At 36.1% G+C, this 25,816-nt stretch overlaps 1 protein-coding gene across 4 annotated transcripts in view; it reads left to right on the top strand.

Moving 5' to 3' along the window:
• The window catches only part of PARPBP (PARP1 binding protein), a 48,543-nt gene that overhangs the window by 11,427 nt on the left and 11,300 nt on the right, over positions 1-25,816 (top strand). For all 4 annotated transcript variants that reach the window (XM_057420532.1, XM_057420530.1, XM_057420529.1 and 1 more), the window contains 3 exons: positions 1,622-1,776; positions 16,635-16,818; positions 22,005-22,183. In XM_057420532.1, the coding sequence (XP_057276515.1) occupies positions 1,622-1,776; positions 16,635-16,818; positions 22,005-22,183 (518 nt within the window). The remainder of the gene's footprint in view (positions 1-1,621; positions 1,777-16,634; positions 16,819-22,004; positions 22,184-25,816) is intronic.

Below are 25,816 nucleotides of genomic sequence, written 5' to 3'. Positions count from 1 at the left end.
GGGTTTTATGACACTAGAACAGAGGGCAAAATCTGAAAGGGCAGTGCAGTTTTTTCACCTTTGACTCAGAATTTGGAGAGGCTAATGCTTTCCAGTCATTGGTAAGTCTTGAAATACTCTTCAAGACACGATTGATATGGTACACTCGTGATCTCAAAGGCACAGAATTGGAAAAAACCCCTCAAGACAGTGGTATACTCTTTCCTCAGTGCTCTTGTATAAGAATATAAAAAGCTACAGAATTAAAGTGCAATGGTTACAGAGGCTTGTGAGGTGCATTTATATTTACATTTATAGTCTTCACAGAGCCCTCTCATAAATAGTTGGAATAAGATGAGTAAGAATTCTTTCTCCAAAGAACCACCATAGGCTCTCGTATTAAAAGGAATCAGATTTTGCATGCACAGTGGCCTCAGTGCACACAACAGCAGACCAACGAAAAATGGTATGGGTATGTAGCAGTCACTGAAGCAGCTGCGTTCTCTGATTTTTGTGGTTGAATAAATATGGAATATTTGTGAATTCCAAGTTCCAAAATTCATTATTTTAGCTCTTAATGCTCTGTTAACATTGCATTAAAAAAAAACAAAAAACAACTATGTCTTTGGACTGGATTTATTACCTCTTCCTCACGGTTGCCAGAGGGGAAACTTCTCTACCGTGTAAAGAAATCGTCTTTTCTGGCATCTGTGTATTGTAGAAATCTTGCAAAGCCAGAATATTTTCCATTGGGAAGGCAAGGTCCTATGAACTGTACTTGATCCACAGGAAATCTTTAACACAAAGGCAAGACTATTGGCAGGTTTACTTTCTTTGCTAGAGTAATTCCAGTTGTATTCTTTCCAGTCCAAAGAGCTTTATGATTTAGCTGTATAGTCTGAAATTAAAATTTATATGTAGAATTAATATTACTGCATCTGTGTCAAGCGTATTGGATTGTTATCTTTGCTTTCACCTTCCTGGAGAACTGTGAGACTTTTTATGCTGACTGTTGCCTTAAACTTTGAAGGATTATCATCTAAAGCATACTGTTTTTGGGACATTTCTTGTTTTACTGTCTTTCTAGCATATAAAAATATATAGAAAATTTCAGAACTGTGTACCTGTGATAACTCATAATTTTTCAGAAGCTTTGATTATATATTATTTCTATTTGCACCTTTGAAAATAGATGCACTACTGTGGTCACCTTTTGCGTGCATGTGTTAAAATTGTTCTTGGGTCATAGAGAGCTTTCTGAATAGGAGAATAGTTTATGTGGGATCAGCATGAGCATTTCAACAGCAGCAGCAACAACAAAAAATATCTATACCATGTGTTAATAAAGTTTTTCCTAAGCTGTCAAGAAACCAATGTAAATATCAGTTTAACTGGGTCATTTTTGCTTTGGCTTGTGCTTGTTTTTTTTAATACTGCTGCACTCTAAGTATTGATCTTGCAACTATTCATGGTGAGATATACAAAGCTTGCCAATAAGACATGTTCTATTAAATTCAGTTAAAATTCTTCTATCAACCAGCTGTTGTACACTATTTAAAAATCTGTAGAAGAGGCTTACTTCATCACACATACATTTTGCATATATCTACAGTTTCACATTTCTGAATATTTTTCCTAATAGATGGCAACATCTTTTATCCGAACTGTAGAAATTGGAGGAAGAGGCTATGCATCTTCGTTGTTTGATCCTTTAGAAGTCCATGTAAAGGGACTTTCTAACTTCATTAATTTTATTGATAAACTACAAGAAATTCTTGGTGAAATCTTAAATCCAAGGTAATAGAATTTTCTGTTATATTTTTGTCTTGTCAAGCACCCTTTTTTCTTGTGCACGTGTCTTGAGGAATGAAAGAAAATCTAATTGTTTACTTATTTAATAATTTAGAATAAATGTTTACAACTAGAACCTTAATAGCAAATAGAAATATTTGAAAAACAATTGTTAAGCTTATATATTTTGGAGGTTATTTGTATTACAATTTTATCAAATCAGTGTACATATGGCTATTTGGTTAGTTGCATAGTTGTTGATGAACTTCCAATGATTTCAATCTAGTGGCTCTGGTAAGTACATAGACTGACATGTGCTTTATTTCTTGCTAGTTACCGACTTCCTTTTTGTCATTTCATTGTATATACTGTTATATGAAGGAGTCTTTATTGCTGCTGACAAATGACTCCATTAGTTATTTATATTTAGCCATTTTTTTTTTTTAGTTACGTAAATGAAGTGCAACAATTATTTGTTAGGAAGGTTTTTGTGAAGTCACTGTTTTTAAGACCTGAAGTTAATCTTTTGGGCAGGCTTATAGCTGTGAGATTAATTAGAGAGAAGTGTAATTGTAGCACAGGAATTTGAATTGGTAAGTGCTGGCATTAGTACTTACTAGAGGGAAGAGCAATTTTCTTAAGTAATTTTTTTCATTTATCATCAGTAATTTTTCTATACAAAACTTTAGCAAATAAACTGCTCTTGATACTTCATGATCTTAGTTTGAATCGAGTCTAATCCACACAGTTGAAAACAAACTGCTATAAGTGAGCCATAAACATTTTAATTACTGTTCAGATCGTATTGAAGCTGGAAGTGGGAAGTGTTTCTGAAGCTGTTTTGCAGGTTTTGTTTTATTTTTTGGTTCTACTTCTTTGTTCTTTTATTTCAACATCCTGGATTCCAGAGATGCGCCGTCTGTGCTGTTGATTAAAGGAAAGTTTTGACTCGGCATCTAATGTATGCTTTTTTTTCGTAATTTAAATCTTACCTAGCACTGTACATTGATAAAAATGAGAAATAAAATAACATTTATTTGCATTAACTTTTTAGAGTGGAAAGACTGCTTTTCCAGGTATATACAGGTCAGGAAATTGTAAATAAACATAATGTTACATCTTCTGCTTAAGGCATGTGAGACAGTGGGATAGTTGCTGGAAATTCAGTTTATAATTGGGGTAGTTCTCTGGAGCTTGGAAATTGTTTTCAGTATTCAGGTATGTATTCTGCTGCTTTCTCTGCTGTGCCTCCTGTCCCATTTATTCTGGGATATAAATGTTGTTAATGTGAGATTCTAGCATGTTTATTAGGTTGTATACATACGTGTAGGTGGTGTCAGTTGTATCACTGACCAAGAACAGAAGCTAGCTGTATTGTGGCATTTCTAGTATCTCTTGTACTCCATATGGGCTTTATAACCTCTCAATGTAGAGTACTAGTATTGTTTTTACATATGTATCTATATAGTAGCTCAGTGCTTACAGAAATATACCAGTTAGTTAGCTATCTTTGGAAGAATCTTCATGAGTATGCTGAAGTTCACAAATGTTATAGGACTAGTATACAGCTTAGAAACTGTAAGGGTCACAACCCTGATTAACATGAAAGATATTAGCGTTCTTTAGGGTTGGGAAAGCTATATGAACGAGGACTGTCTATATGCCCTGCCTGTGATATGACAGTTACTATGAATTCCAGAAAATACAGTTCTACATTAGAAGGAGTTCTAAACTAGTTCTGCCACTACTGCAATCTGAAGTTTCAGTTGCTTAGTCTTTAGAAACCTGCTGAGAAATCTAAGAGCAAACTGCACAACCAGTCTGTGGTATTGCCGTTTCTCTGATGTAGAGATTAGCTGAACTGTAAAACCCAGGTCTCAGTATTTGCTATGCCACAAATGGCCAGTATTCTTGGGTTTTTACTTAATGATCAGAAGTCTTTTTTATTTAAGTTTCATTTTGTTACAGTGGGTATCTTATAAAAAATTCAGATAAGAATGTGATCAGTAGATGAGATGAGGGATGGGAAGGTTGTCAGTGGGAAGTCAATTGAACTGTCATGATTTGGTTTAAATATGGCACAGCGTAAGCAGATGTGGTAACAGGAGAAATGGAAAGATATGATGAACTTTGGTTTCAGTGTACTTACCAAGCAGAATAAACATTCTAATGAATCTCTGAAGTTTTGAAATAGTGCAGCTTTTCCTCTCCTCATTCTCTAAATGTCTAAGATTAGTTAAGAATCGGTAGCATGAACATTCCTTAAAGTTCGTGGTCTGTGAAACTTGTAACCCTAAAGCTATTTACACATTCTGTACGAGTAAGACTTGGACAATGTTTATGCAGTAAATAGCTTGAATATTCTACTTTTTGTGTCTTGTTTCTTTGACAAGAAACTTATCAATGTTGTATTTGTCAGTGAAGTGAATGATTATTATATACCTAAGGGTCTAGAAACTGTTTTCTGTTGGTATAAATGAAAAAGTGTAGCACTAATCAATCATCCTGGAAATCCTTCAATTTTAGGACAAACTATAAAACTTCCTGCATCTGGAAAAATCTTGCTTATTTCTAAAATTATTTTTTTTCAAGTACGTAAAAGATGTGTGACTTAAAACTGAATGTTGGAAAAGCAGTTTGCTTACTGCCTGCTGCACTTGTTAGTCCATATAGATGTGTTTGTGTGTATACATATGTATACTTTAAAAGTCCTCACTGATTTTGTATAGAAGAAACGGTAGATGTGTAGTAAATTCAGTTGGGCACTGACTTCGCTGTAATCACTGACCACTAGGTGACACTATTGCACAGCTCACATTAGTAGCTGTTTAAAATTAACTATTATTTCATTCAACACATTTGAGCATCCATGATGCTTTGGAGTGGGTCTACATTTCAGGTCAGTGAGTAGTTTTCTACAGTCAGTTGTTGAAATTATACAGCTTGACTTGATTGTGTACTTGCATTAGTGCACTGAACTTTACCTTGACAGGGAAAATGCTATTTCTTAGGTGTTGCTGTGATTGCATCTGGAGGTGCAATAGTATTTTGGGAGAGAAAGCATATGCAACTTCATCTGGTTTTGTGCCAGATGTTTGAGTTAATTGAATAGTGTCCATGCAGCCCTGGAGTTGTGTTCTAGAGTTGCTGGAAAGTTGTGCAAACATGTGCAAAACATTGCCTTATATGGCTCCTTAAACATAGTTTCCTGGGTTCAGATACATCAGTTACTTTTATCCTTCCAAGTAGCTGGTGGAGTGCTGTGTTTTGACTTTAGTCTAAGAACAGTGCAGATAACGTACCAATGTTTTTAGTTGCAGCTAAGCAATGCTTACCCCAGTCAAGGACTTTTCAGTCTCATCCCCTGCCAGTGAGGAGGGGCACAGGAAGCCTGGAGGAAGCAGAGACAGGACTAGCCAAAGGGGTATTCCATACCACAGCATGTCATGTCCAGGATATAAACTCGGGGGTGTCACCTGGAAGGGACAAATTGCTGCTCGGGTCAGACTGGGTATCAGTTGGTGGGTGGTGAGCAATTGTGCGTCACTGCTGGTTATTGGTTTTGGTTTTGGGTGGGTTTTTTTTCCCCTTTTTAGTTTTATATTCTCTCCCCTTGTTATTTCCCTTATTATTAGTAGTAGTAGTTTTATATTATATTCCAGTTATTGGACTGTTATCTCTACCTGTGGAATTTGCATACTTTAGATTCTTTTCCCTATCCTGCCTGGAGGGAGGAGATAAGGGGTTGGGGCTGGGGGAATGTGAGTGAATGGCTGCGTGATTCTGAGTTATCGGCTGGGCTTAAACCACGATGCTTAGGAGCGCAGAGTAATTCAGGTTGGAAGGAACATAAGGATGTTTTTGGTCCAATATCCTGCTGAGAGCAGGCCCAGTTGCTGGGTCAGCTGAGGTTAATCAGGGCTTTATCCAGTCAAGCTTTGTGCAGTCTTCATCTTTGAGGTTTTCAGTCTCCCTCTTGGCAACCTGTTACACTGCTTGAGTGTCCTCATGATTAAAAGTTTTGGTGACCACGTCCATTGCTTTTGTCCCCTACCCTCTTCCCACATATTGAGTGGGACCTCTCTTGTTTCAGTTTATGCCAGTTGTCTCTTTTCCTTTCATTAACTGCTAATGTGAGAAGCCTGGCTCCATCTTCTTGGTTACCTTTTCATAGATATTAGAAAGCTGTAAGTAGATCCCTCTGAAGTCTTCTCATCTCTAGGCTGAACAAGCTGTTCCCTTAGCTGTTTCTCACAGGGCATGACTCCCAGACCATCTTGGCAGCCTCTGCTGAGCTTGTTCCACTTTATCAGCGTCTTTTCTGGTCTGGGGGGCCCAAAACTGGATGAAGTATTTTAAGTTTGGTCCAAGAAGTGCTGATTAGAGAGGGATAATCACATTCCTCAGACTACTGGCTACGCTACTGCTGAAACGGCCAAGGATACTGTTGGCTGCCTTTATTGCCAAGGCACGCTCCTGGCTCATGGTTAGGTTGCTGAACATGCACCAGGACTCCCAGGTTCTTTTACATGGAGCTGGTCCCCAGCCTGTATCACTGCAGGGGGCTATCCTTTTCCAAGTCTTCATGTACCCTGCTGAATTTCATAGGGTTCCTGTCAGCCGATTACTCCTATCTCTTTAGGTAACTGTATGACAGCTCTGCCCTCAAGTATATTGACTGTTCCATCCAATTTGGTGTCATCTGCAAACTTGATGAGCATGTATTTTTATCACCACATCACTGCCAAAGATATTTAAAGAAAAAAAATCAGGTTTTAGGCTAGGTCCTGGTGGTACTCCCTTTGTTACTGGCCTCCAGATACAGTATAACATATTTATTATCTTCTGAGCTTGATCATCCAACCTGTTTCTACTCAGCTGTCCGTCCATCCATCCAGACTGTAATATCTAAACTTATACGTTGACAGTATTATCTGGCAGTGTTGAAAGCCTTGCTACAATCAAGGTAAATTTTTCCCTGGTCTGCAAAACCAGACTTTTTTTTTATAGGAGGTAAACAGATTAGTTAGGCATAATTTACACTTAATAAATTTATGCTTACACTTACCAGATGCTACCTAATCCTTCACATGCGCAGAAATGTTTTCTTACAGTGTTTTCTCAGGGAACAAAGTGAGGCAGCTGAACCTGTAGTTCCCCAAACTGTTATTTTGCGTTTTGTTGTTTTGTTTTTTTCTTTTTTTGCAAACAGTTGCTTTTCTCCATTTGTTTGGGAGCTCCCCTGATCACTGTGACTTTTCAAAGATGGCATAGAGTGGCCTTATGAGGACATCAGCCAATTCTGTTAGTGCTCTTGTGTGCAGGCAATTTGGTCCTATGGACTTACACTGGATCAGTTCTGTTGAGTAAACTCTGACTTGATCCTTATTCACTGCTGGCATGTCTCTGAAAACTTTCTCTAATCAGAGGCATGGATGAAGACTGAATCAAAAAAGGCATTGAGTTCCCTCAGTTTCATTTGTTCCACTGCTGCAAAATCTCCTAGCTTGCAGCAAAGGTCCCTCTTTGTTCAGCCTCTTAATACAAAAGCAGCAGGTGAAGCTTCAACATTCTCTGCAAGTTTCAACTCCAGCTGAGCTTTGGCTTTCCTGACAGCATCCCTAAATGCCCAGGAAATGTTTCTAGGTTATTCTTTTGTAACCTGTCCCTTCTCCATCCTGTGTAAAGGCTTTTTGCATTGAAGCTCACTGTTTAGTTTACTGCTTAGCAAAGCCAGTCTGCTGATATTTCTAAACGTTTTCCTGAGTATTGTGGTGGACTATTCCTCCTGTGCTTGTAATATGCTGTCTTTAACACATCAGCTTTCTTGAGCTCCTTTGCCTTTTAGGCCTTTCTCACAAGGGATTCCATGGACCTATTCACTGAACAAGGTGAAATGTGCTCTCTTAAAGTCACAGTCTATAATCTGCTACTTGATTTCCTCACTGTCCTGGGATCTTGAACTCCATGATTGCTACAGCCAAGGCTGCTGTTGATGTTTTTTGCTTCTTTCACATCCCTGAGTAATTCTTCTTTAATGATAGCAGACCTGGCTGTGTGTTGCCCATCCAGTATCTCTGTTACCCTCTAGAAATCTTGACTGTTTGTATCCCATTTTGATGCTCTTCCAGCAGACATTAGGGTGGTAGAATTCCCTTTAAGACCTAGAGTCTGTGATACAAGGCCTGCTGAGAGTCACTTTAAGAGTACTTTGCCTATTTCCTCATGTGTGTTGGGCTGTCTAACAAATATTGATCCTGATTCACAAGCTCTCAACAAGCCTTTTGTCTGCTCAAAAGAAGAGCTCCTCCATACCTCTGAGCTGCTTTTGCATACAGAGGGTACCCCCTGACATTGTGCCTCTTGCATTTGATTGTATTAATCCTTTGCAGTACTCCAGCTCCCAGGTTGTCCCACCATGTCTTGGTTATTCCTTCTAATTGTTTTATTGTTTTTTACTGGCTAAATCTCTTTACACTTTTTTAGAATATTTGCAGTGTGCTGTTTCTCAGTAAAATACTGAGAACATAGACACACTAATCTTAGTTTCTCAAGTCATCATCACTGAAATGAATATTGAACATCATTGAAGAATGTCTTGGTGCTAAATATTTACATAAATATACTGATTATGTAGAGTGAGTCAAATTAAGACTATATTACTGTTTTACCATGTTAAATATTGTGCTTGTGTTTTAATTATAAATGTTCTTGCATTTTGAAGAAAATTAAAAGTATTGTAAAGGCTTATATAAGAAAATAATTATAAGCGGAAAAAATGGGCTTAAACCAGACTCTTATATTTCCCTTGAAATGGCTTGCCATTTCAAGGACTAACATGCTTTAACAAAGTTTTGAAGTAAATGATCTGCTTTCCCCACACATTCAACTTTATAATGGAAATACTGATATACCTTAATTTGATTGTCTTCATTTAAACTTCACGTTGAGACTGTTTAAAAGATATATTTAGAAATAGATAATTTTTAAAATAATTGTGGCTTAAATTGGATTTTCAAGAAAGTAATCTGGTAGAAAAAGCTGATCTTTTGAGGGTAAGTCTGACTTAAATCATCACCGTTGAAGTGTGGTATCTCAAGTGCTCCAATTGTGCAATACTGCATTTAATTAAATTGTGATTTTTGTAAGTTGCTGTCCCTTTCCTTAAGTTTCTAATTTAGGTTTGTGCTGGAGAGCAGACTAACTATTGTGTCCTAAATATTCAAGTGTAGTCCCTTAATTAAAATGACGATACGGAGGCTGGGGTTGTGTGACACTTATATCAGTGCTGGATTGAAAAATTTTACTCTTATGTGATCGTAACAGATATTGTTAGTTCTTCTGTTTCTAAGGACTCCCTCTAATCTAGATTTGAGAAGCAGTCTGGCAGCTCCCTGTCAATAATTCAAATCCTGACAATTTTCAGTAAATTGCAGGGAAGTGATTATGCCCAGAGGGAACTGTTAAATTGGAAATGTTATGGAGGAACAATGGAACTGTAGGATGGGAATGCACATGGCTGCTCATCAAGAATCTTATTATGAGAAGTTTATTTAGTTTTATAGTAGCTACGTCACTGGACCTGAGGAGTTATTACTTGGCATGGAGAAAATCCAAAAGTAATCTTTGTGGGAGCAGACACTGACAGAAAGCCAAATTTGTTTTTTTTTTTGCAGTAATTTCTTGGGAAGATACCAGACCTTTTAGATGGTTGCACTTCCTGAGGAAGAGTCATTCTGTTTTCTTCCACCAAGGAAAAAATATAGACATTTTTTGGCAATAGAGCAAAAGCAGCAGCAGCAACATGGAAAAATAGCAACAGGATTCTTTTTTTGCTGTGCTTATTGTTGATTTAATAGACTGCAAAACTGTGAAGGGCCTAAAGTAGGGTCTTCACCTAATATTTAGTTCTGTATGGTTTAAAAAATTAGAGTAATAATGCATATGTCCATTGTTTGAGGTGGAATTTTTGAGTAATAAGTGCTTTGATGTAGTTACTTTTTTATATTCAAAATTTAGATAACTTCACTGATACAATTTTGTTATAGAAAATCTGAAATTAATTAAATATGAACTATTTATTTATAAATTAAATTGTAATTCTCTTCATGTAGCTCTAAATTAAAATTATAAAGGGCAACTTTTTATCAACTTCTAAAACAACTTCCTAAGTACGTGACAAAGAAAAAGGCTGTGATCCCCTCTCACCCCATAACCACTAGGTGTGAGCAATCTGTGTCAAGACATTTGTTCCTGGTACCTAAGTAGCTAGCTATACATTTGTCATCTATTATTTTACCTCTGTTGGAAAAGTTGAAATAAGTAAAAATATTTACCTTATTATAATAGAATTTTCATATATTTTTTCTCTTCTTGGAATAGGCTTCATGAGTCTGTTCTGCTTTTTATCAGGTTTTGAATGTTGTCCATATCCTTAGCTTTTTTTTTTCTTCTGTGTGTTACTTTAGTGTTTTCTACAGAAGATGTATTTCCAGAAAATACATAAAAGTACTTCTGCATCATATTAACTTTGCACACTAAGGGGCCCCAGTTCTGTAAGAAATGCTCTTGCCAATGTCATGTAGATTTTAGGTAGGCAGAGGAACTCGTTTATGTGATAATCTGAATAAGAACAAAATAGGTGAGGAATTCAATCAGTTTATTATAAAGTAGTTGCCTCGACATAAGAAAAGAGGTTTGATAAGGAAAATGTGATAGAAATAGATGGGATTAGGACACAGATGATTTAAGGCAAAAAAGTTCAAATGGGCACAAGATCAGAGAATATTTTTAGTAGAAGCAGCTAGTGACAGAAGATAAGATTTATACAATGCCTTGTTAACAGGTAGTTTTACACTGTGCTACTTTTTTTTTTTTCTTAACTCCCTTTAGAAGCACTGAAGCAAATAAGGAATTTTTAGCATATGATTCATTTTATCTTCATGTAGACATCTGTTTTTCTCTGGCTACGAGACAGGTGAGATAAATCCCACCTGAACTATCTACTCCTCTTGGTGCTGGTTCATACTGAAGATGGTAAGGCATTCCTTCTGTCAGTTGATGTAAAATGTTTGGGAACTTGTTAATTTAAAAAAAGAAAAAAATAAAATTAAATGTTAACTGAACATTGTCTGTAAAACTAAACACTTGGAGGATGCCAGTGAAGTCTTAGTTCGGTTGCCTGAGATGCATGTGTTAATGTAGTCTTTAATTGTGCCATCACATGCTTTCCCATCACCCACCCACTCTCCAGTCCTGGCTTTTGTGTATAGGAAATAAGAGTGTAAATTGAGACTGTGTAATGGTAGATGGTAATGTTTATTGGGCCCTTTCCAACTGCTGAAGCAAATGAATACTGCAGGCCATGAAAGAGAAAGGATACTTGGTTCTAGGTCTCTTCTGCTGTGGACTTACTATGGAATATTGGGCAGATAAGCTGATGGTCACATTTAGACTTTGCAGAGTCCACTCAGTGGAGGATGGCCACTGTACTGTTACATCCAAGTTTTCATGTCTGAACATTCCCTGCTGGATAGTTTCTATAAGCTTGGTTTTTTTCAGTATTTATAATTACACTGTTTTTCCCTGGTTATTTCTGTCACAGATGAAGATAGAAGTGAGTTTTCTAGCTGAGGTTTCTTTCAGTTCATGCCTTTTAAACAAAGAAATATTGTTGCACATGACTATGAGTAGAAGACCTTATTGGCAGTTATTTAAAAAAAAAAAAGCTATTTTACGACATCTGTCACAGTGGTAACTGCTAGATGTTTATTGCTAACTAGAGTTGATGAGTGCTCCTTCAGTATAGTTTAAAAGATCATAGGTGCAAGACTGAAGCACTTCATCCTAGAATGTTTCATATCAGTACCAGCCTATGATAATGAATGACACTCAGAGAAACCTTGCTAGCAGACACCCTGACTGGAAACTGAAGGACAAGGTCTCTTCAGTTCTCTATTGGGTTAGACAAATGGTATTGCTTTGTTTAATGTATCAAGTTCATGCTTGAATTCAGTTAGGTTTCTTGCTCCTTTTTCAGGGTTAAGAACTAAAACTCTTAACTTTTGCTGCTGTAAGAATTATCCAAAGACAGATAATTTTGTCCATGTAATTCCATATTTAAAACAAACCTTTGCTGCCCTTCTAGCTATTAGTAACTCCAAAGTAGGTAATAGTTTTCAACCTTACTCTGTTCATATAAATGCGTTTTTCTAGTACAATGGCAGATACTTCAAAGTTCATTTAAGTTCAACTGATCTTCTACATAATATAAACCTATAAAAAAGTAATATCAGAGCAATCTGGCACAGGGTTTCCTTTTTGTAAAACAACAAACAACAAAAAATCACAAACAAGCAAAACAAAAACAAACAGACCCCCCCCCCAAAAAAACAAAAGGAAACACCACCCCAACCCACCCCCCAAAAAAAAAACAAAACCAGACAAGCCCCCAAAACTCCAAGTTTCATTTTTACCACACTTTTATCTTCATGCTTTTAATTAATCTTTTTAAATTTAACTTGATATGGAATGAAGTCCTACTAGTGGATCTGAAGTAAGTCAGGTAACTAATTTGATTGCTTAAAATAGCATTATTATATGTATTGTTGAATTAATGTATAGTGTCATCTTCAAATTAGTTATTTCTGAAGTTGTTGTGTTTTGGGTTTTTTTGAACCAGTGAATTATCCTTTCTGGGAAAAGGATGATACTCTTTACCACAGAAATGGTTCTATAAACATGGACAGAGCCCTAGCCATCTTCATTTGTGCTTTTGATGGCACAAAGAGATGAAAAGAATGCCTCCCCTACTGAGATGGGCTTGACAGTACTTTTGAAACTTTTAGACGTGGTTAGTTAAGACTTTCTGTAGTAAGCTTTGGAATATTCATGTGATAGCACAAATTACATGGATTCAACATTTTATAAATGTATTCAAGACTAATAAAACAAACCTTACAGTGTAACTTATTTTGTTATATCATATCCTCATGTAAAATGGCATAAGCTGTGGCACAATATTTGAGTACTAATGCACACACATTAGAGCGGCATTTTATGTCTTGTCCTGTTTATATGAATTCTAGTTGAAGAATGAATAAACTTTTCCTTTTCTTTGCTCCAGTTAGTACTGTGTGTATCTGATGGGGGACTGGAACTCTTTCCTGGAAAAGAAAGAGTACGGGGAGAAAAAGAGATTAAATGAGCTCTGCTTCTAATAGCAAATATCCTTAGTTGGCATTGGGTAGTAGAGGCAAAAAAATAAACATAGAAAAAGTTAATATCACAGTTTGGTTTTCTCAGTGGAAAGCTACAAGGTAATAGTCACAGAGCATAGCATTTAAATTAAGCATGTGATTATCTTAATTAATGCCCAATGGTATATGTATAATAATACTTTTTCTTCCTGTAGACATATATGTATACATATGTAAAATGTGTGGAAATTATAGTGATGTAGGTAAGTTCAAGGCATCTATAGACAGAAAGGACTGAACCTGGCTTTCAAAGACCACTCAATCCCTTCATCTGCTGGTTTGCCTTGGAGTTCTAGGCTCAGCACAGTATTTATGGAACAGATACCACTCATTTAATGCAGTGCTGTTCTTGTTTGAGGGTATTATTTCGGAAAGTGTCAGTTTAGGGCTCAGGGAACTAGAGAAGTTTGGCAAGAAGCATCAGAAGGCTTGGCTACGCTTCCTATGTGAATCTCTGAGACAAAACTTTTCTTCAACTGTGTTCTCTTCTTACCTCTTGATAACTTGTACTGGATAATATCCCCCTCCCAGACTTTTCATTCTCTTGTGGTTAGACTAAATTGAGGGGTTTGGAGCAGAGGTACACCAGAATGTTTTATTTATTTATTTATTTATTTATTTTAAGAGCTGGGTGGTTCTTGACCTCTGTGCAGAGAGATTTCACATAGTGACTTTTCTTTTGGCTAAGTGGATACATTGTGCTTAAATTTCTGCAAAGCAGAAGTTTTTCTGTTTAATCAAGCCTGCAAATCTAATGTGAATTGAATAATATTTAATTTGTAAAAGTTAAAGCTGAGAATTGTGTGGAAATATTAGGCTTTGACCTGGAAAAAAAAACAGAGGAAAAAGAAAAGTTTTAAGTTAACTTCAGGTTTTCCGAGTTATTTACAAGACTCTTATTCAGACAGAATAAGCCAAAACAGCAAGGTCTCTGGCCCAGTTACCTCTATGTATTTTGACAAGAAACAATATTAACAAACTAGTTTTCCTGTGACTCAATTCCTATTATTAGCTAGCTTTGCCCACCTATTTTATATTTTGTGTTAATGTAGACATGCAAAGCTTCATTTGATAGATGTTCCCCCAATTAAAATTCTAAAATTCATCTTCAGAATTTAATGTCTATAAAATATACTTTTCTTTCAATTTGTAAGGTTTCCTTTTAGGATAAGTAGGCAGGAGCATGGAGGAAGCTAGTAAGCATTTAGAAAGTTGAAAAATTAGTCATCATCTCACTCTTGGCTATGTCACTTGCAGTAATAATGCCATTGCTATTGCTTTGGGGTTTTGGCAGAGGGATTTACAGCATTATAGATGTACCTAGATATTCTACCACAGGTGCCAATAGCAGCTCAAGAGTTCAGGGTGTGTGAATGAATGTAGAGTTGTTTTATACAGTCCATGTTATAGATAAAGCTACTGGTGTCTGAGCTAAATAGACTGATGTTAGGTTACCCTCAACATGCTATGTTTCTGCTTTGATTTGTACTATAAACGTAACTCTTAGAAAAAAGAAAAAGTGAAACTTCAGTAGCTGTGCTGTTGAAGGCAAGATTTAACAGGCTACATTTTTTCTTCTTTTTTTTTTTTTTGAGTTGTCCATCCTACTCACTTTTTAGATGTTGCAGGAAAGTGGCTAGTGTTTCTTAAAGTTTGGATAAAGAAACTGTAGGTTAATTGGAAAGAGAAGATGAATTATTGCAATAGATTGCAGCCAATCTGCTTCACAAATAAAAAAATTCTTAGAGGAGGAGCTGAGAATGAATGGAATTGCTTTTGCCTGACGTTAACTTTGGCTTTATAAAACTTAAATTAAAAAAAAAGGGGGGGGGGGGAATATCTCCAAACAAACCAACACAAACACCAAAGCTGTCAGGAAGGCATTCTCATAACTGAACTTAGCATCACAGCCATATCTAGCTTCATTGGAATTTTTTGTCAAAAACATTGGGACTAGAAGGCTGGGGGTTTTCTTGCTTGTTTTAATTTTTCGAGTCACTATTGTCACTGCAGAGAATCTACGTACTTTAAGTGGATGAAACCTGATTGTTCAGAAGAAGGGTCCATGAACCCAGGAGATTGCCTCTGACACTGGCAATAAATACATGCCTTGTAAAAATAGAGAATCTTTATGATACTTTTCCTGAGTGCTGTCTTAATCTCCAATTTCAGTTCAGGGTATTTTTGGGACAGAGTTTTAACTGTCATTCCTGGAATTGAGGGGTTTTTAACAGAATGGGTCTTTTGTGCCTCTTGTTATGATTTTATTTCTTCTTTACTCTTACATTGTTGTTACATGTTGTTACCCTAACTATTCTATGATTAGTTGGTATTCAAAGGTGAAAAAACCTCTGTACATAAAAAAGTAAAAGGGGAGGGTATAAGTTATAAAAATTATAAATTATAACCAATTTATAATTTTTTCTAATTGTGAGCAGTGTTGTTCAGGGGAGCACTTTCAACTCCTCCTGAGTGGAAAGATGCATTTATAAATGGCCAGTGAAATGCATTCTTGGAGTTGTAACTGCTTCTTCTCACTTACCAGGTCTGGGTAGATCAAGGTGCACTTTCACAAGAACTTCGTTTTCGGTGGCTAATTTTATTTTTTCTTTTTTGACACAAAATCCTTGGGTTTTCCTGTGAATCTGCAAGAATGAATTTTCTTTTTTTTCCTTTTTTTTTTACATATTCAGAATAATGTAGTCTGCCTGGCAGCCTGCTCTATTTTGATTTTTATATAATATGTGTGGCTTGCAATTCTGAGGGAGCAAGACATGATGTAGTTTTCTCAGTACTGCCTGTTGGAGCTTTATCTGTACTATAAATGTACTGTAAATAATACTGTAAATGCTAATCACTCAAGAGTTCAAATCCAAAAGTGATCCCAAATGGAGTCTATAATACATGCAGTGTGGATGGTTCAAAGTACAGGACCATGAAATGAACAGTCTAAATGTAGTTTAGGTGCCCTCACAGATTCCTTCTTATCCTTCTGTAAGTGTTGAAATAAAGCCACTATATCAATCAGATTCAATCACATTTTTTATGTCAAACTGCATGGACACTTCATAATTAAATTACTAAGTTTTTTCTGTAGCTATTTTTTTTGTAGTTGATGAAAACAGTGTGTGATTTATGGCAAACAGTGATGTTCATCATGTATAATTACTATCTATTTAAATAAACTTGAAAGCAGATTGATATTTTGAAGTACTTTCATGTAGCACAAAAGACTCAAAAATGTGATAGGCTGTTAAATTGGGAGTCATGTTCTAGTGAAACATTTTTTTTTTCCCCACTTAAGAGCTTATGAGCAAAACAGTAACTGGAGGTTTAAAGTACTTGTATGTGAACTTTTATGGAGAAGTTAGTTTTGTGTTGCGGCTCAGAGTATTACTAGATGCTGAATTCATTACCTTTCCTTGTAATATTTTTAAGCAAACTATTATGTTGGACAGTATTTCTACACTGCTGTTTGATTTAAAAGATCAAAGCTGTTCTCTGAAGCATTTTGATTAACTGTGAAGACTGGCTATGTTCAACACTAATAGGTATACTAAAGTGCTGCCAAGATTAATGTGGAGATGACCCTGTGCCTATTTTCAGAATCGCAGGGGGGAGAATTCTGTCAACAGTGAAGATGCATTTGATAAAAGGCCGAAGCAGTGGGGATCCTTTCTGTCAAGCAGTAGAGGAAGTTGTACAAGATTTGGATTTGAAGATTAAAAATATTATAGATTCACAACATGAAGCCTTGACTGCCAGCACTACTGGACTTAGTCCAGCACGGGTAATGGGACTTCTTTTGTTCTTTTTACTATCTAGCTTTAGAAGAAAGCAAATGTCTTTTGCCTGCTTATTTTTATATTTTAAAAGACTTTCTATAGAGTATTAACTTTTGCTAACAGTACAGAGCAGTGTCATTTCCTCTACATTGTGGTTTTAAACTTGTTGAAAGACTTATACTTGAGGATTACAGTGTGGATTTCAAAAAGCTGATTAACTTAAACTAAACTTCTTACCTCAAAATTGTAAATAAAATATTCTTCAAAACTCAATTTGTTGTACAGATGTTATAGATGTAGATACTTATAACCATGATGTTTGCCACTAATTGCAAGCCAACAGAGTTATAGATTTCCAAATAAAAATCCTCATGAAAGGGGAATTTAGATTTCAGAACGTGTATCAGTAATTTTGATTAGAATACACAGGTTTTAATTAGCTCAGCATCAATATTTCCAAGGGTAAGGCATTCAAAACATGGTTAAATAAGAATTCCAAAACATGGGAAAATGTGGAGATGGAGGGGAGTGAAAGTAGACCCCCAACCAACCAATGTCTTTTTCCTCTATTAGTGTTTGAAGACAGCAATGAAACTATTAATGACTTTAGTCTCATAGAAAGAATTAGGATACTCACAGTTCTTTGTCAAGTGTGGAGAACAGAATACAGACTTTCTATTTGTGGGTTTTTTTTTTTGTACTTGAATCTACTCAGGTTTATGTTATGATCTCTTTTGTGATGAAAACATCAACTAGCTTTAATTATTTTATTTTACATTTTTGGTATATAAACTATCCAATTCCATGTATTTTTAGCTAGGAAACTTTTTTAAAACTACAAACACGTTGAATGTACATTATTAGAATGCTTTGTTTTGAGAAATCACTGGAATTACCTCATGGTAACATGAAATTTAAACAAATTTTAATCAGGTTTCCAGTGTGCTTTTTCTTCTGAGTCTTTCATCACTGTATTTCCCTTTTTCCTTATCATATCCTTCTATTTCTTTCTCTTTCCCATCTGAAATATTGATCTCCATCATTAGTTGTGTGTATTTAGCTACTTGTATTACCAATAAAATTTAAGAAAGTTTAGATAGATATAAGTAATGTAAAACTATTTTACTAAAACTTTGCTCTTCAGAGAAATTAATCACAAAATTACTTTTCCAAACTGTTTCATGTTTTTTGTTTTCCGTAGTTCATGTTCGTAGTCTAATGACCGTAGAAACGTTTACCACTATCCTTGTTGAGGCAGAATACAGAAAAGCTGGTTGTATCCTGATGTTGTTAGGAAATGTGGTTAAATACTTAATTCCATTGAAAGCAATGTAAAGTTAATGTTTTTTTCAAAATGGGCACCTGAAGGCAGCTTATGAACTTAATTGTATTACTGAAAGCCTGTGGTTCTATGTTGAAGTTTTTGCCAATTCTTGAGTTTAAGTTGATTGCTGGAACATCCCATCAACTTGTGGAAGAGCAAATTCTACTGGAACATTTCTCAGTGAGGAAATTTGAGTACACAGCAGAGGATGACAGGCTTTAAGCTAATCCTTTTCACCATACCCAGTACAACACATCCATACTTGCCAAAGTATGGATGTAACTGAGAGCCATCAGAGGTAACTGTGGTCTGGATCTGACTGATGTGCTGCTTAGTTTGACAAATCTAGTGCTGTATTGGGTTTACATGGCAAGATTTTGGTACTGGGGGGAGAGCTGTAAGGTCTTGTGTGCAGAAATACCAGAAGCTGGCCCCATGTCAGAGAGAGCAAGCCAGCTCCAGGATGGGACCTGCTGCTCGCCAGGCCAAAACTGAGCCAGTCAGTGCTGGTTGTAGTGCCTCTGTGATAACATATAAGAAAGGGCAAAAAATGCTGCACAACAGCAGCTGGGAGAGAGGAATGAGAATACATAAGAGAAAAAACTGTAGTCACCAACCTCAGTGAAGGAGTGGGAAGAGGTGCTTCAGGCACTGGAGTAGAGATTCCTCTGCAGCCCATGCTGAAGACTGCAGATGCAGGTTGCCTCCCTACAGACCATGGAGATCCATGGTGGAGCAGATAGCCACCCTGCAGCCTATGGAGGACCCAGGTTGGAGTAGGTGGATGTACACTGAAGGAAGTTGTGATCCTGTTGAGAACCCATTCTGGAGCAGGTTTGTAGCGGAAACTATAGCCCGTGCAGAGGAGCCCATGCAGCAGATTTTGTGGCAGGACCTGTGACTTCATAGGGGACCTGTGCTTGGAGCAGTCTGTTCCACCCTGTGGAAAGGACTAACTGTGTAATAGTTCTTGAAGAACTGTAGCCAGTGTGAAGGACCCATGCTGCAGAAGTTTGTGAAGGACTGTATCCTATGAGAGGCACCCCATACAGGAGAAGAGGAAGAAGCAGCAGCAGACATGAAGTGTTAGGAACTGACTGCAACCCTTGTTCTCTGTCCCCCATGCCACTTGAGGGAAGGAAGTAGAAGAGCTGGGAGTGAAGTTGAGTCTGGAAAGAAGGGAAGGGTCCTATTCTGATTCATTGGCAATTAATTACATTAATTACATCAATTTCCTTAAGTCTGTTTTGCCCTTGATGGTAATTGGTAAGTGAACTCCCTGTCCTCATCTTGACCCCCTGAGCTTTTCATCATATTTTCTCTCCCTGTCCTCTTCATGAGGTGGGATAGAGCAGCTTGGTGGGCACCTGACAGCTAGCCACGATCAACCCACCACAGTCCTTTGTTGTACCCAATATGGTGCCTCTTGAATTAGAGATAAAGACATTAACTGGGAGAGGTACTGGGTAAAATGTAAACTGAACACTGTTAGAGAGCAGAGTAAATGTGGGGAATTTTTGTTTCTGTAATTGGTGAAAGGACAAGAGGTTGAGTGTGTGTAAATTGTCCACCTTTGTCAGTGTTGTGAAGCTATTTTGATTTTGGTGTGGAGAATAATTTTTTGTTCATGTAAATGAAGCTTGTGAAGGTTGTGTGCTGAATGATATTGTAATGATAATCTTAAATATGTGATTCACAGAGATGAGGGGTGGAAAAGGAAGCTTAGGCAAATGTTAAGAGACGGATATCAAATCGCATATTTTAGTGGAGCTTGGTTGGAAGAACATTTTACTAATCATATAGAGGGGTAGGTTACTAATTAAAAAATAAAGCAAACAGAACAAAGCAAAACAGATTAAAAAAAACAACAAAAAACAACCTGTAAGTTTTCCAAATGAATTTGAGCTGTATAAAAGAAAATTGGAGCATCTGTATTGTTCCATTAAGATCTTATGACAGCAAAGATGGATGCTCTGTGCTGAATTTCACATACAGTTTGGGTTTTTTTTTGTTTTGTTTTGTTTTTTATTTTATAAGGAAACCTCTAAACCCTGAAGCTATAATTTTTCAGGAAAGAAGTTCTGGTTTTGTTAGGATGTTATGTTTTTTTTTTTTTCATACATAAGAGACTGAATTGAGCTCTTTGAGTGCAAATTTAAAATATGATCCTAACTACAGCACTGAATATTATGCCTCCACTATCTCCTGGGAAGGCTGCTCCCTCATAAAATGTACCTGAAAAGAGTCACTTTGTTAGAAAAATATTTGCTTTTCTCCTGGCAGTGGCACTTTTCTTCCATCATTGCTCAGTTTTCCTGCAAATACCTGTTTTATAAGAAGCCAGAACTCCAGGAAAATATATGACTTTATGCAGCAGGAAGCACTACTTTGTGTTGTAGCCCGCAAGAGTGACTAATAGGAATTATGATTAATTTCTTCCTGAGAAAATTACTACTGTAAATGGAAACTGGCTGGTGTTTCTGGAACTAACCAGAATAGTCTGAAGTAGCTAATGGTCACTACCCTTGAAAGACTGATCAACTATTTCATTGAAAAAGTAATTTAAATAATGAATACAAGCTTCCTAATAAACAAGACTTTTTATGGCAGGGATTGTTGCCTTGCCTGAAGTTCTTATTGTGCCTGGGACAATAGGATTTTGTTCTATGGCTAGTACACCAAGTCACTGTTGTTATAGTACAAGAGATTTCTGAAGGACATCTTCTGGCAGTTAGGAGGTTATATTATACTCTAAAGATTATTTTTTTCCCTTTTGTGTATCATCAGTCAAGATGATGCCAGATTTGTACTTTTCTCATTAAGACAATTTTACCATGACACATATGACATTTTATAAAAATCTGTGATGTGGTGATGGAATGACTGAAGAGGTTCAGAATAAACTTTGAGGAAATTAAATAGTACTGAAATAGGCCAATTCTGTAAAGCCAAGTAACAACCATTTCTGTAATTGCTATTTCTAGCTATTGATTATAACTTATACTAACTGACTGACATGTGTTGCTATGGTTTCTTGAAATCTACATACACTAATTGATGTAATCAAATAGAGAGAGAAATAGAATTTGATCTTTTAAAGTCTGTATTTAAAAGCAGTTAGCTGATTAGATAAATGCAGTTCATTGCTTATCCTGTCCTTCTGAACCAAGTTAGGCTATCCGATGTTTCCATGTATTAGTAAGAACGCCTGTAGTTTTTAAAATCTACTACTGTGTGTTAAGCCCTAAATTTCTTTATGGAACTCTTAATACTTTTAAGGAAAAATACAGCAAACTTGCAATTCTTGCAGTCCCATAGTGGCTATGGAGTTCTACATCTGTACTGCTGACTGTAGCATTGAGCACTTCCAGATGTGGATTGTTATTTTCTTTAAGGAATTCTTTATTCTTGAGGAAAATCGTGAGGAATCTATCCTGTTCTGAACAACAGGAGATTGTGCCAAGTACCTCTGTTGTCAAATCTTGATGAAAATCTCACTTCTAACCAACTGCTTTAGCAGATTCAGTTAGTCAGAGGAGTTGGACTTCACCGGAATGTGTTTGTGTACCCCATAGCACTCAAATTGGTTGTGAGAAAATAATCATGGTTTCATCACAGGTTTGTATATTTATCTGTGTGACTTGCTCATCAGTGTATACCTCCAGCTGGCAGTGATCTAGACTTTACTAATTACTTGGGATGAGCAAGAAACTTTCCCATGGGCAGTTTCCCCATAAATGCTTACTGTGAAAGGGAAGGAGAGTATTCTCACCCCTTGTGCTGATATGGGTTGCTTTTGGAGGTGAGCTATTAGTCTGGCTTGTTGACCTTTCCTGTTGTGTGTTCGTTTTAATTTTTTGCTTTCAGCCAAAATTGCATTCTGTAAATCATGGCACTGCATATTGTGGCAGAGATACTGTAAAGGTCTTACTAGTTCTTCTGGATGAAGAAGCTGTCAATCCTCCCACCCAGAACAAAGCAGAACTATTATATGACAATGAAAACTTAAATTTGTTTGGAATCACCTCTGTTTTGACACTCTTCAGGTGAGTACTAGAAGATTTCTTTTTGTGTTGGCTTTGTTTCTTTATTTTTAAAATCTTCTACTAAGTGGCTAACAAAGCATTGGTATTACTTCTACATAGCAAATGACCAAAATGCAGGCTATTGTGAGGTTAGGTTTCCCTATTTAGGTGTAAAGGGAAAGCATTCTTAGAACAGTCTGAAGTTCTCAAAACTATTCTACTTCCCCATTGCATTTTCTGTATCTTCAGGGTACTTTTGTAATATGGACTTTTTGAGCTAGTAGATTTCTGAGCTGCACAAAACCCACTGCAACAAATTTCCAAGTACTCATCTCTTGATTTTGGACTCTTAAGTTCAAATACTGTCTGTTCAATACCTAATTAGATTACTAGTCAATTTGAAGATGCCTCCTTTGTCTAGCTATGACACCAGGGATTTATTTTTTTTATTATTATATCCTTTGTTTTATCTACATAGTAATTATTTTGTAGAGACAGTGTTAAATAGTTTTTTCTTATCTACCACTCAGGATAGTATTGCACAAAGGATGATGAAACAAAATTACATGCATGAAGATTTATTAATCATGTCTGTAGCTGATGTCATAAATTTGCTTTAATGGTGAAAGATACTTTTGGACAACAATAAAAAGAAGAGGGAGAATAGAGGAAGAAAAAAACCTCTTCCTGATGCCTTGCTGAGTGAGAAGTAAAGCAGCCAGGGTTCAAAGATAAGCATCCTTTGTAGTACAGTGGTTAGTTACCCAAAAGTCCTTTTCTCAAGGTAAATATATTGTCTTCATGAGGACCTGCTGTAGCCCTTTATTGGTTGTCCCTGCTTTTGGTACTTTTAGGAGTGATTGGAGCATCTGTTCATCAGGGCAGGGGCTGTGTGGCCAGTTGCTCATCAAGCTCTGTGCTTGCACAGTTTTGGGGCTCACCAAGATAAAAGATGATTTACACTGGAAAGGGTAGGAACATTGGGGAAGATGAGGGTGTTTCTTACGCTCATGGCAGGTTTTTCCCATGACTGAGCATAACAACACTATTGGGGTGTGGAGATGTAGGGCTGTGAGGATGACAGCAAGGAAAGAGAAAAACAGTGACAGGTCCTAAAACAGAAGATGGAGGATTCTAAAAGTCAAAGAATTCAAAGGTTTCATTAGATTTATCATTCAACATATTTTATGAAACAAAAGGAAGCACATTCTAATAGAACTTAAAATTGGCTTCCCTAGTAAGAATTCCAAATAAACCTGTAGCTTTTAATATAAATGGCTGCTTGTAACAACATGTTGTAGAATATTTCTTTCACTTCTCAAATATCTGTGGATAGCTGTAGTTATACATTTCTGTTTCATTATCTAACAAGCATAAAATAACACTGATTTTAGTCTCTTATTTTTCTATTACTTCAGATTCAGGAAAATTGCTTCATTAATTTAATAAACCTCTCCATGGCTGTATTTTTATCAGAATAAGGAGCTTGATCAGATTTAGGTTAATGCTCTATGTGAATGTAATCGAGGCCCACCTGAATTCTTATGAATTAAACAGTGCTATTATTCAGAGCTAGAAAACTTGATTATTTTTTTTAAGAAATTCTAATTTAAAATGGGTTTAAAACCACTTATTTCTGAATAAGAGTGCCTACTGAGTGCTCTGATTTCATTTACCTAATTTGATTTTTTTAGCTGAATTAATTTTCTTGAATTGAATATTCTTGAAAGGATAAACATTTGGTTTTCAGTGTAGGTGTAAGCAGCTACTGCTGCTTGGGACTCTATATTGTAATCTAGACAATTCTTGTGATTTTTCTTAGTTATTCTTAGTGGTTGATTTGATTTAGATTTTATTTTCCTGTGTGTGTGTGTGTGTGTGTATATATATGTATATTTAATATTAAATGTATGCTTCCATTTAAAAAATTGATTTTGAAGTAATTTAGTCAAAGTATTGAATTTATGATCCTAAATGTTTTGGGAATAAAAAAAGAAACTTGAAAACAACACCTGTTCTCAAATCTGTGTTTTTGCATTTCTCTAACAGCTTTACTGTAAGGTTCTAATTGCTTTATGAATGCTGAACACCTTAATACTACACAAGATATTAGCTAAGGTGTCACTCTGATTTGCAGCAATGTACAGGCATCTCTATGATACAGCACTTTTTTGTTAATGCTTATGTCTCAAATATTTGTCTAGAGTGTTTGCAGACCTTTTGCCAATCTATAGTTAACAGTAAATCTGGAACAGTTTACAGGATAAATGGCACTACTTTTGGCAATAAGCATCACTGCAGTTTTCAGTCTCTTAGTTAATCTGATTCTGTGTATTAGATTGTTGGTCACCTCATATGGTAGTTATTCTTTTATGGGGTTTTATCACATGGTAGTTATTCTTTTGAGGTTTTTTCACAATGCTTTTTGTTATTTCTAGAGATTTCATTCCAGGAGTATCCCAAAATATGTTTACACTTTGTGGGTAGCTTTGTCTGGGTTCTGGTCAGTTGGAGAGACCATTGTCTTCTGGTGAAATCTGAGATTAAATGAGAGCTTCTCTTTCACAAAACTTCAGCATTTCAGGAATTCACCTTGCTTTCTAGATCAGTTGGGTGTGTTTATTTCTCTGCACTGAAATCCTGCAAAAAGCTACTGCTGAGAAGTATCTATTGTGTTGTTCAACTTTTTGTTGGCTTTCTTTAATTAAAAATATTTTCGTTGTAATTTGTGGAATTCATGTGTATTCAGGAACTGAAAACGTGAACCCTGACTATACATCCTTAGTAAACATCCTAACCAAAATGAAGCTTTTCTTATTTAATGCGTCCTTTAGTATATCCATCAAATATTTTCCTTTTGTAAGCAGCTCATTTCAGTTTTCTGGAAAATATTTTTATATAATTAGTGATATTATTTATTTGTAGAGTTAAATTTTGCATGACTATGGAATGAATTGTTTTCATAACCTTTTTCCATAAAGGTTATCTTCCTATCCTATTAAAGCTAAATCCAGTTAATTTCTTTTCTTGCTTTTTAAGTTTCCTTCTTTTTAAGGAATGCCTGTGTTGATCTGGTATGCAGACCAAAGGATCTCTCAAACCCATTTCTGTGGGCACTGAAAAGGAAACTAACCTATCCATGTGCTGGAGAAGCAGTGAAAATTAAATCAGTTGCTTATTCTGAGGAGTCATCAGTTGATAGAAAAATGGGATGCTGAGAATTTAGTCATTACAGGTTACAAAGGCGCATGAACCAGAATACCAGTGTAGACATGGTGAAGCTACATGTTTTTGCAATTTAAATAACAAAAACACTGCAAGGTCCTGTAGAAATTTTGCACCACAGACAAATAGAAATAAACAAAATAGAGTGGGCTAAATTTTTTTTATAATTGAGTAGTATGAACTAAAATGAAATGAGTTATTTTTGAAAAGAAAAAAAATAATGCCCTCATATGCACACTGTCTTGCCATAAGCATAAACAGAGGAAGTAATTATTTACAGATGCACAGATTTGTTCTTATTTCAACCCCAAAACTCCTTTTTACATGCATTGATAATTTTGTTGTGTTATATATATCAAAAAAATTTCATTAATGTATGTAACTATTCACATACTGAAATATAGGAGGATTGAAGCATTTTGTTTGTTT

Source organism: Pezoporus wallicus, unplaced genomic scaffold (assembly GCF_028554395.1).
Source record: "Pezoporus wallicus isolate ANWC-B61680 ecotype Strahan unplaced genomic scaffold, APGP_CSIRO_Pwel_v1 contig_2871, whole genome shotgun sequence".
Taxonomy (NCBI): domain Eukaryota; kingdom Metazoa; phylum Chordata; class Aves; order Psittaciformes; family Psittacidae; genus Pezoporus; species Pezoporus wallicus.
The sequence above is the reverse complement of the archived record's forward strand: the minus strand, read 5'-3'. Positions and strand labels throughout refer to the sequence as shown.